Here is a 12,656-nt window from a genome sequence, read left to right on the forward strand (position 1 = left end):
TCACACTGGAAATTGAGGAACCGTATTATTTTGGGATTATATAGTATATAACACAATTTATCGGTCCACCATCTTGAATTTTCGTAAATTTCTGGCAGCGCTGGCCATACGTTTTCTGCGACATCAACGGGGTTCCATGTAAAATTGTTAAATCAACATAAATAAAGTGATTAATTCCAAAAGTAAATGTTAAAAAGTGCTTATAAATTAACAATCCAGCAAGTTATCAATAATTCATCGCACCAAATACCCATGAAGTTGGAAATATCAACGTTCAAGTAGCAGCATACATATGTAGTATATAATATAACATTTCTGCTTGCTCGCGTCGTCGTCGACAGAAAATTTGTTGCATTGGTATTGGTGTATCGGTTAACTAGCCAGGCAGCCCATAACAAATACTGCGTGTGTGAGAGAGCGAGAGAGAGAAAAGGTACTCCACTGGGCAGTGTTTGCATTCAGTTTGTGTTTTTTCCAGTGTGTACATACTATGTACATGCCAATGTAAGAGTCGACGCAAGCTAAGGACCATTTGAGCCTTGTATTTTTGAGTTATGAGTGTCGCTGCAATGACTATGGACGATCAGAGACCCTTAATGAACAATTACGATAAAATGTCTACAAAATATGATTCGAATTTGCATATGCTCAGCAGTGGCAGTGGAGGGGGTGGCGTAGTTGCTGGGAGCAACGGAAATGCCGCCGGTGTCGCTGCCGCTTGTAGCAACAGTGGCCCTTCTGGCCCCGCATCGCCAACGCCATCGGGCTCTGAGGAGATGCCAACGTCACTTCAACATCAACAACAACATCATCATCACCACCTCCATCATCATCATCATTCGACATCAACACAAGCGCAGCAAACGCAGGAGCCACAACTACCGCAACAACAGCCTAGCAGACACCATCATCACCAGCAACAACAACAACAACTGCAGCAGCACCAACAACAACATCAAAAACAACAGCAAGAACATGATGTTGCTGTGAACGACGCTGCCGTCGCCGTCGCAGCCGAACAGCGACGTCTGCTCGAAGGTATTAAATTATTATTTACGAAAACATTCAAATGAAAATTCAACATATTGTGTAAACGTACTAAATGATATATCTTATATTACGTACACATATGTATATATTGTATTCCTTTATAAAATTCATCATAACAAAAGTCAGTGTACATACGAGTGACATTGCCAGTTTCGTTGATTTTTGTTTTGTTTTTCACTTTTTGTGTCTTAAGGAGCGTATTTGAATTTAAAATTTCACCACTAGTTATGTATTAATGAAGAGTGCTCAATTGATTGAGTTGGTCAATTCAGTAATTTGACCATTACTGTATAGTAAATAATGTCTTTAGGTATTATACTACACTGTAAACCTTACAATCTACGTTTGAGTTTTTGTGCAAAAAGAACTATGAAAAACACTAAAAAGAACTCCACGTGCCGTGTGCTCTGTTGTTATTGGTTTTTGCAAAAATAAATTTGAATAAAAGCGAACACTCGAATATAATATAACATTTAGCGTTTGGCGATAGATATCAATACTCGAATTTACAATTTTAACACAGCAAACATATAAAATAAAATATATTCAAATAATTGAATAACAAATAAGTGTGTGCAAATTGAACTTATCAAATTACAAAAATAAAATATGTTAAATGTAATTAAAGATCATTCAATGATTAGTGTGTGTGTGTAGTGCATTGAACAGTTGTAATATTTATCAAATCTATAATATATTAAAAAAATCAAAAATTCATTAAAACAGTGCAATAAGCGAAAAGATCTAAGTGGGTTCTTTCTATCACGTCTCGTATTCTCCGGTTTTATCGACATCGTGGTCGTCATCGTTATCATCATCGTCGTCGCTTTAAACATTTCTAGAGTGTGTACAGTTTGCGTTATGGCCACTTTTGTTGCCAACGTTGATCAAGTTAACTACGTGCCTTTCTTATTTTGCCTATTTCTCCCCATGCTCTCTTCTTATCAACCAAAAATCCCAACAAGTGGAAAGTAAAAAATCTATGAATTAAATCTGAAAGAAGTATTTAAGAAAATTACAAATTTTCTTTCTTGTGTGATATGTTAATTAAAAATGTAAAGAACTTCATCAGTGTTGAAACAAAACCCTGTATATAAAAAAACATGCAACATAAAATAAATATAAATAAATCAAATTACAAATTAATCAGTTTTTATCAGTGTCCTCAGATATTAAACAATAATAAATGTAAACCGCTACCATTAAAATAACTCGGCAAATTTTCCGAAAACAGTATCTCAAGCTGGCAAGTGACCTAATCGTAAGATCCAGCTTATTTAGCGTTATTGTCAAATTGCAGAAAAAATGTTATAGAACATTAACACTTCAAACACCAATGATTTCCACAAAGTTTCATCCTCATGTTAAGTCTTTACTATTAGCCAGCCTGTAGCTAAAAATCTATTAATTCGCTATGAATGTGAAGCAGATGAAATAATAGTCAGTTTAAACAGGATGCATAAAATGCCAGCTTATGCTATGGTTGTCTCAAGTCTGGACTTTAGCGAATTTAAAAATTATTGACTATTATTTCATGTTATCTTATCATTTCTGTTTTTATCTGGGCCAAAAATTTATTCGATCCTAAGTAATTATCCCTATAACTTGTGGTTAGGTAAACAGTCTCAAGTACATTACTATAGTTTCAATACAAAATAATTTAATTAATTAAATTTAATTTAATTAATTAAATTATTTTTCCATTTGTATAAACATTATATACTTAGTTCAATGTGAATTAGTAAATAAAAAAAATTTCAACATTTTTTGGTGGTTGAAGTGACATAGAGCAAGCGTTTTAGTAGATAGATATTTCTGTTGTATTACTATTCTTAAAAATATTTTCAGGCAACGCAGACATTTTTATTTTTTTAAGTTTTGACTTACGAACGTAACTTAATGCCAGTTTGGAAATATCGATCTAATATGTACTTACATATTTACTGACGACCAATGTCGAATTATGTATAATTATCAAAAGCTGAAATAAACGGATAATATATATGCAAAAGATAAATTCTAAATCCCCATAAAAGTCATTAAACTCTGCTTATGCGTTAAAAGAGTATTTAATGAAAAATAATTTTAATAATAATGTTTAAAAAACAATGTGCGCGCGTTGAGTTTTTTGCAAGTGTTTTTCTGAATGTCTTTCAGTTTTGCCACAAAAATTTCATAGTTTGTTGATTTCACAGTGTCTACCAAAAAAGCAATGAAATGCAAAGTCAAATGCAAGTTAAGAAAGCAAAGTTATAGTGCAAGCCAGTGATGTGCAAATGCTGCAGCAAACATAGGAAAAGCATGCAAAAGAGTAATACAAGAAAAAACGTGTGCCTGTGCAACGTTCGTGATAACTACGAAACCAGCTTCAAGAGAGGTCCAATGGACCATATCATCTACGGCGTCATCACAACAACAGCAACTTCAACTTCAAGAGCGCAACAACAAACAAAAATGTGTCGAACTAACACGAATGAGTGCAATGCATTGGTATGAATTCGTATTAAGTTCATTAAAAAAAATATAAGCAAATATGTATCATATCTACGTACAAACTACAAGTGAATATACATTCGCATCACTTCAAGTTGATCAATTTTTGTGACCTTTAACAAAACTTGCTTTGGACTCTTATTTCTTCTAAATCGATTATTGATCCTATCCCCGTTAATCTTCCAGACCCTTTATTAAAAACGTCATGTTTTCTTTTTATTACTTTATTCTTCTGGCATGGTCGTCCAAACAGATGAGATTGAAAACCTCAAAATGGAGCAAGCTCGTTTGGGGTTACAATGTGCTGATGCACAGCGACGAGAAAAGATACTCATGCGTCGATTGGCTAATAAGGAACAAGAATTTCAAGACTATGTGGTAAGCATGTAGATGCAATATAAAACATTCAATATTACACAGCTAATACTGATAATTGTTAAATACCCGCAAGAAATTTTCGCAACTCACATTTTTATACTACGCTAATAGTAGAGTAGAAGGCTAATATAACTTTGGGCGGGCAGGAAATGTATCTAACAGACAGAAGAAGCCATATCCAAAACAAAACAAGTAAGAAAGCTACAGTCGAGTGTACTCGACTATGAGATACCCGCTGCCCATTTTGAATAACAGAAATATATTTTGCGATATTTTTCTCAAAATATACTGAATATACTTAAAAAATACTAAAAATATGCCAAATGATATGTTTGGTATATCGATATAGTACCGCATTCAAAATATACCATAGACGGCACAATATATCAGATTGTCAGCCAAGGCAAATAAGACCCCTAGTAAGTAGACGTTTTTGCCCATACAAAAGTATTTCTTTAATAACTTCGACAATTTTTATCTGATCGCAACCAAATTTTTAGGAATCATAAATTCTATAATAATTATTGTATATACCAAAATTCGCCAAATCACTATAGGAAAAAAGTCTATTTTTTTTGGCATAAAATCAAATTATTTTTAAAAATAAAATATATTTTTTGAATTTACATACCCTAATTAGCCAAGAACCGTTATCTAAGATTTTTTACTAACAACACCATAGTGTTGATAAACGAACAAAGTCAGCTGTTCGATTGACTTTGTAGTGTGCTTAAATTAGTGAAAAATCTTTGCAAACTTTCACTGTTAATTTTGTGGTGCAACAAATTGATTTATTATTTCTGATTATGGCAAATCGTAGCAAAGGTCTTTATAAATGTATCTTAGATTACATGTTTTGATTATTATGACTTGTTGTCCAACTGTGAAGTGTTTTATATGTATATCTTTTTAGCTTAAAACTAACAAGTTTGTTTGTGTTGCGTTGTGTATAACTTATAAATGGCACAACGTTGCAAAAAGGTAAAAACGCAAAGTTATTACCAAATGTATCCTTAATATCATAAAACTAATCATTTTTGCAACTTTTTGCACGTTTCTTCAAAAAAATGACTTATGTCCAGCAACTTATGAGCTCCCACACGCTGCACTTCTCGAAGTTTGGGAGAAAAAAAAGGCGCTCGGATGATGCTATAAGAAGCTACATACAAATACAACTTTACGGCGAGCAATTTGATGAAACTTTAAATCAGCAAATATCAACCAAAATTAAATGTTTCATTGGTTATATTAAAAAACATTTATTGGGGGGGGGGGATTTGGTGCTGGGGTGGGGAGTGGGGGTTATGAAGGCAATGGTCCGATTCAAAAAGCAACAAAATCCGAAATTACACATTAATCTTAATAGTATATATAACAAATTTCAAGTTTTTATCTTTAAAACTAGAGTTTATGCCAAAAAAAATCGACTTTTTTCCCATAGTGCACTCTAGCTTTAATTTTTTTGATTTGCGTGGGCGGAAGTGGGCGTGGCAAAAATTTGAAATAAACTTGATCTGCGTGCAAACATAACAAATGCTGTCGAAAAAATTTAGCTCAATCTCTTATAGTCTCTGAGATCTAGGTGTTCATACGGACAGACACACAGACAGACAGACGGACATGGCTAGATCGTCTCGGCTGTTGACGCTGATCAAGAATATATATACTTTATAGGGTCGGAGATGCCTCGTTCTACCTGTTACATACATTTCCTGCCGGTACATTGTTAAGTCGGGTCTGCCTACTTTTTACTTCAAAATCGCTAGCAAATTTTTAGAAATTATTTGTAAAGTTTTTGTGGCTCACAGACTACTAATAATTTTTTTAACATGCAATAGAAACGTATCTTAAATTATTACAGTCCTGAATACCACAGTTGCTCTGCCTACATATTGTACTGTAGAATTTATTCTAAGCTATATATATTAATAATAAATAATTATTATGGGTGTTATGTAGTTGTGGATTAAAAACGGTTTTGAAAATGTTTCTTTTTTTATTTTAACAGAGCCAAATTGCTGAGTACAAGGCCCAGCAGGCACCAACAGCTTTGGCTCTTCGCACTGCTCTGCTTGATCCAGCTGTCAATCTACTTTTTGAACGTCTCAAAAAAGAACTTAAGGCTACCAAGGCAAAGCTGGAAGAAACACAAAATGAGCTCTCTGCTTGGAAGTTTACGCCTGATTCGAATACAGGAAAACGATTAATGGCTAAGTGTCGGCTATTGTACCAGGAAAATGAAGAATTGGGTAAAATGACATCAAACGGACGCCTGGCGAAATTGGAATCTGAATTAGCTATGCAAAAAAGCTTCAGTGAAGAAGTTAAGAAGTCACAGTCAGGTAATTAAATGCAGCCACTGATATTTTTTAGAGCTTTTATAATAAGACTAACTAATTAACTGAATTTTTGATGCGTAGAGCTTGATGACTTCTTGCAAGAATTGGATGAAGATGTGGAAGGTATGCAAAGCACAATATTATTTCTTCAACAAGAATTGAAGACGACACGCGATCGGATTCATACGCTTGAGAAAGAAAATACACAACTCCGACAAACGAGCAACAGTCCAAAAGAAACCAACGATATTGCCACTATGGCAGGGAGTGTGGCCACCAATGGCCAAGGCGCAAGCAACAGCAACCAGTTTCAAACCATTAGCAGCAATCTGTTGCATCCCAATGATGAGAATGTTGTACAAGAGACATCCGTGCTAGCGACCACAAGCGCTGTTATTTACTATAACGGCATTAACAATGATAAACAAGCTACGGTCCCAGATATCATAACTCTCGACGAAAGCAATACTAGTAGAAATGGAGCTGCCGCACGAATGGCGCGAAAACGTAATTACGAAGAGGAAGGTGCTCCGGCTTCGTGTGTCCATGAGGCACCTGTAGTGCCGACAATAAGAGAAATAAGCACGCCACGTACTTTACCGCCCAAGAAGTCTAAGCTTCGCGGTTTAGTTACCAGACGAAACTCACAACTCGAGGACGAACAACAAGCATTAAATACTGTTACAGCGACTCCGCTTGCCATGGACCATATGGTTTTGAATGTGGTTCCAGAGGAATCTAATTTAACTACAACATCAGTGACAACAAATACGGTTGATCAAGCGACACCTGCTCCTGAAGATTCTCGTGAAGCCCCAACAACGACACCAGCTCGTATTTTGACGAGACGTAGATCGGTGCGAATGCAACAAAACGGTACAAGTGGCATTGATTATTGAGCAAGCAGTTTTTTTTTATAAAGCCTGCTTATTTGTATTTATGACATTAAGAACAAGATTAACAATTCGTATTTCGATATAAGCATAATACTTTGAGAATTGAGATTCAAGAGAGACTTCATGTTTATTACATATATAAATACAAATATATATATATATATATATATACACATATATATATATATATATATATTCTTTTTTATTTTTATAGTATATAATAGTTTTTAATGCCTCTGTATAAGGCATACAAGGACTATTCATATATAAATATATATATATGTATACATCTAAATTTCGGAAATTTTATTAGTCTTGACAAAATACAAATTTATCAAATTAATTCAATTGAAACATTAAGTAAAATAGCAGCTCAACAGCTATCTGATCGAACCCACAATCGAAGTATAACTAAATTATCGTTTTATTATTGATTTAAGGCATTTATTGTAAACGAAAAAGTTGTAATGAAAAGTTACAACTTATGTTAAAATAAATTTGTTAAGCGTAACAAAATTTGAAATAAACAACCAACCTTTTGCTTTAACTTTTATTATTTAATTCATTACTTCTGTTGTATTATTTATTTTCAAACTATCTTGACGTTGCATTCTTGCAACATAATATGTAAGTTTACTTTATTCGAGAGTATACCACTATTTTAATATTCGAATATTTTAGGCTTTTGATATTTAAAAGAAACCAGCGACCCGTGACCGCTTCGCGGATCAAAAAATTAAAAACCTATTCTTTTAATAATTTTTTTATTTCAATAGTTGATATTACTGCAAAGTATTATAATACACAATATTTTGTATTTTGCCATCAGTACAATGTATAGATAGTCAAGACGGCTTATAGAGGTGCCCATGCGAAAATACTGGATTCTTCAAATTTATGCCACACACTTGTAGAGACTGCCTTGTGACTTATTAATTGGCATGGAAAATGCAAGACGAATCGGAAATTGCTGAAAATTGGTACTTGGGGAATAAAAGCTCGTTCACCATCAATATTTTCTTTCAAAATCGTCGATACCATCAGCGTCTTTCAAATTCACGCGTGTCGGTTGTTGTTGAGCTTGTCTAACTCAACGATCTTGATGTGCAAAAAACCAAGACAAAATAGATAAAACGCAATTTTATTCGACATTTTAAAATAAATTGTAACTGATCTTTTGTCTGATGAAATAGAATTTAAGAAAATATAGACGCAAACGATTTACGGGAATGACGGTTGCGCCTGCTTTCAAAAATGTATCTAATATACTCGTACAAATACTCTCTGCAACCATCAAAAACACTAAATCCAAATCGGATGTGTGGCAATCGAGTTCCCACGCAATTCCACATAAAAAAGCACTTGTCAAAAATGTTCGCGACTGCATTTTGTTCTTCAGTTCCCAGCAAAAAATAAATAAAAGGTACCGATACAGCGATATTGGAATGTATGCGGATGTCACACCGGCTTTTCTGCAGACGAAAAAGCAACCTATTTTTATACCCGCTACCCATAGGGTAGAAGGGTATTATAACTTTGTGCCGACAAGAAATGTATGTAACAGGTACAAGGAGGCATATCCGACCCTATAAAGTATATATATTCTTGATCAGCGTCAACAGCCGAGACGATCTAGCCATGTCCGTCTGCCCGTCTGTGTCTGTCTGTATGAACACCTAGATCTCAGAGACTACGAGAGATAGAGCTAATAATATATAATAATAACTATAGTAGTTACGATTGCTGAAAATTTGGTTGCGATCAGATAAAAATTGTCGAAGTTATTAAAGAGATACTTTTGTATGGGCAAAAACGCCTACTTCCTAAGTGTGCCGTCTATGGTATATTTTGAATGCGGTACTATATCGATATACCAAATATACCATTTGGAAATATGTTTAGTATTTTTGCAGTATATTCGGTATATGTTGAGAAAAATACCGCAAAATATATTTCTGTTATTCAAAATGGGCAGCGGGTATCTCACAGTCGAGTACACTCGACTGTAGCTTTCTGACTTGTTTTTTTTTTTTTTTTTGCACTGATATCGGCAAAGCGATCATCTGGAAAAATATGCTAACTTTAAAAAACAAATATAAGAAGCGTGTGGAAGCACGCATAGCATTAAACGCTATTTCCATATGAGCAAAATAAATAATTTATGGTTAAATAAAAGACACGTCAAATATTTTCACAGCGGCATTTCGTTCCGTAGTTCCTAGCACAAAACAAATAAAGGGTATCTACTACGATACTACGATATTGGAATATATATGGATGTCAAGTCAGCTGTTAATAAATTATTCGAAAAGTGTAACTTTATTTATTATTCATTAATACTTATTTCCGCTTTATATCATAATAAGCCTCTTTCTCTGCAACGATCGTCTTGTTGATTTTCTTTAAACAAGAATATGATCGTTGCAGAGCGATGATGATGCAGAACGGAAATAAGTTGACTCAATTAATAAATAAGAAGTGAAACTTTTAGAGAGAATTTATTAAACTGCTATTTTTTGGTTCTATTGCCTTTGATATTCTTGCCAAAGTTAGTTTACTTTTGCGCCCCTAAACAGCTGTTCGCATGTGTCTTTGTTGTCAACACTTCCATAGAACCGCATCACTTAGTGTAAATAGTATAAACGATAAACGTTCTTTGTGCCTCACGATCGTCGCAACTTTGGCGTCTCTTATTGATGCAAATATATTAGACGTAAAAACATTTTTATTTTTCCTTTTTAAGCGAGGTTCTCAGATGCGTGAAATACAAAATGAGCCAAAAAAAAGTCAATGTTGCCGAATAATTATCAGAACTTTTTATGATTTCTTGACGGCCAAGACGCTGATTATCCGTTTAAACATAGTGGGGGTTGTTGGAGGCGAGGTTGGAGAAAGTCCACTTTTGCTAAAGTTAAAAACGTCTTGATACATATTCTTCGAAAGTTCAGTCTATATTGTCCTTGCAGCCTTTGCCAGCATATACGCTTGGCAAATCCAACAACATTGGCATTGACATTCATGCGTCACACTGCGTGCACCAGAGCATCAGGAGGAACCAGGCAATGCTGTAAAGGGCACTAATCCAGTAAGAGTAAACTTATAACTTACCTAAAACTAAAAAAGAATAGAAAAGTCAATTTAGTAGTTATTAAAATAAAAACCAAAAAGTTAAAATTTCAAGCAGTTCAGTAAAATTAACATAAAAATTAATTAAATGACTGGTTAAGACGAACAGAAACATACAATTACTACTTAAATACATATGCTTCGCTACTTAAATACATAAGCTCCGCTTTCATTTGCGTAAAGCGATCGGATCTCAACCAACGATCTAAGAACACGGACTCTCGTTCTTCTAAAATCATGTTTGCGACGAATTATTAAAGCGTTGCACAGATGGTACTTAGCAAAACGAAGAAACATAAAATAGTCCTGTCGCCAAGACGCGAAAAAAAAACATGATTAAATAGTTCGGGCTTTTGGTATTACACAATCCATATTCAAATTGTCCTTTTATTTATTATTTTTTTTTGTTATACTACCCTCCACGTCAGACGCCTTAAAAGACGCGACCCTCTTGACCTGCCCCTTAGGCCATACAGCGAGTGGTGACCTTAACTCCCTTGTAAATATTCCCCAAAAATGTAAAACCTTCTGTGTATCTCACAGTCGAGTACACTCGACTGTAGATTTCTTACCACCGGTCGGTGCTCGAGTTCAAACCACGATCGAGAATACATGCATATTTCTTTTTAATACATATCTTGAGATTATTAGCGCAATATTTTGCTTTAATCCAAAATGGGTAGTGGGTATCTCACAGTCGAGCACACTCGACTGTAGTTTTCTTACTTGTTAAGATTTAACATTGCACATTGGGATGGAATGCCTTTATTTTGGCCATAACCGTAATTTTAAAGCTAGAAAGTTGAAACTTGCTGCTTATATTATTTGTGAATTTCGGATTTTTTTAATTTTTTATTTTTTTTTTTTTTTTAGTTTTTATTTTTTTTTGTTTTTGTTTTAATCACCTCTAAATCATTTTCCGGAAAATCATTTGGAATTACCCAGTCAAAAGAGGCCTTGACATTGCGATTTGAATCCAGCCAAATTTTTAGTTAGTCACCCCGACGAAGGGAAACCTTGCTTGTATTTATTGAAATATTTAACCCCCCCGCAAATTCCCGCAAATTAATTAAATGCTACCTGAATATACACATAATAACTCATACTACCACATAAGTTGTTATTTGTAGTCTGTTGTATCTTGCTAGATATGCTCCACGAAACACAAATATTTTAAGGTTAGAATCAACAAAACTAATGCTTACGTATTTCATTAAAAACATGACAACACAAAAACAAATATAATTAAAAACTTATACAAATATTTTCTACATACCATGAAGAACATTTTCCAATTTAAGGTATTTTATTCAAACTGTTTAAAAATACGACAACGCCAAAATTAAGAAATTTGACTAGTCAGCAAGCTTGCACGCACAACGTGGCAAGAACAGCTGACTTTAAACAGCTGGTGCAAGACGAAGGCTGCGCAATAAAATTCAAAAAAAATATTTTCGATGTCTAGGGACATTTCTAAGCTTGAAATAATTGCAACATTATTGATATATTAACATGAACTTTTTAGGTTTTTGCCAAAATAAAGGCCTTTCATCCCAATGTGCATTGTAACAATTTCGCAAAACTATATCAAGTTTCATACTTTAACACAATTTTTGCCTTGCTGTTTAGTTTATCTTTTCTTTTTTTATTTGTTATTTATTAAGTAAGCTTTGACATTCTTTCTTATTCATTCAACACTCGATACACCAACAAGTCTTTTCCAATGTTTTCATTTTCTCTCTTTTAATGACTTTAACATTCTTAAGACTTTCATTTTCCCCTTCACCTCTATTATAATCATCTCACACATTCACACCTAATTCCTCGGGTACTTCTCCTTCTGTCAATTTTCTTAAATCTTCATGTGCATATTTGTAATTTCATTTATTGGTTAAGCACTTCAAAATATACCTGTCACCCGTTTTTAGGCTTAAATTGGTTTGATGCTTCTAAGTAATAAAAAATCTGCAACTTTGTTCAAGTACCTTTGCCCTATTTTGATCAAATCAGAATTTTGTCATAGACTGCAGTAGCTAAAACATTATATTCAGCTTGTGGTCATACAAACGTAAGATCAACCTCATATTCAGTGTCACTAGATGGAAGCAATCTTAAAAGGCGTGCTACCTTTCCCAATAACAAGAGGACTTGCCAATGTCGCACGGTTAGTTGAACAATTGACTGCAAACTGCATCTCTCCAAGAACATACAATCATATTCTGAGGATTTGGACGAATTTCACCAGCACTAGTACTGAATCGTAAATACTGAACCGATGTTTTTAAGAAAGAACTCTTCTTCTGTCAGAATATTTTGAACAGTTTCTGATCTTTACATTGTATTATCATGATATCATCCATATAGTCGATAGCAT

At 34.0% G+C, this 12,656-nt stretch overlaps 1 protein-coding gene across 2 annotated transcripts; it reads left to right on the forward strand.

The window, feature by feature from the left end:
* The first annotated feature begins 88 nt into the window (after positions 1 to 88).
* On the forward strand, positions 89 to 7,300 carry LOC133840372 (pre-mRNA-splicing regulator female-lethal(2)D). 2 transcript variants are annotated; one of them, XM_062272171.1, is made up of 4 exons: positions 89 to 1,038; positions 3,797 to 3,921; positions 5,930 to 6,263; positions 6,342 to 7,300. In XM_062272171.1, the coding sequence occupies exons 1-4, from the start codon at positions 555 to 557 to the stop codon at positions 7,157 to 7,159; spliced, it is 1,761 nt and encodes a 586-aa protein (XP_062128155.1). In that variant the 5' UTR covers positions 89 to 554; the 3' UTR covers positions 7,160 to 7,300. The 2 variants fall into 2 exon arrangements, with proteins under 2 accessions (XP_062128155.1, XP_062128156.1); XM_062272172.1 differs by lacking the exon at positions 89 to 1,038 and adding an exon at positions 3,246 to 3,540.
* Positions 7,301 to 12,656: the final 5,356 nt, after the last annotated feature.

Source organism: Drosophila sulfurigaster, chromosome 3 (genome assembly GCF_023558435.1).
Source record: "Drosophila sulfurigaster albostrigata strain 15112-1811.04 chromosome 3, ASM2355843v2, whole genome shotgun sequence".
Taxonomy (NCBI): Eukaryota; Metazoa; Arthropoda; class Insecta; order Diptera; family Drosophilidae; genus Drosophila; species Drosophila sulfurigaster.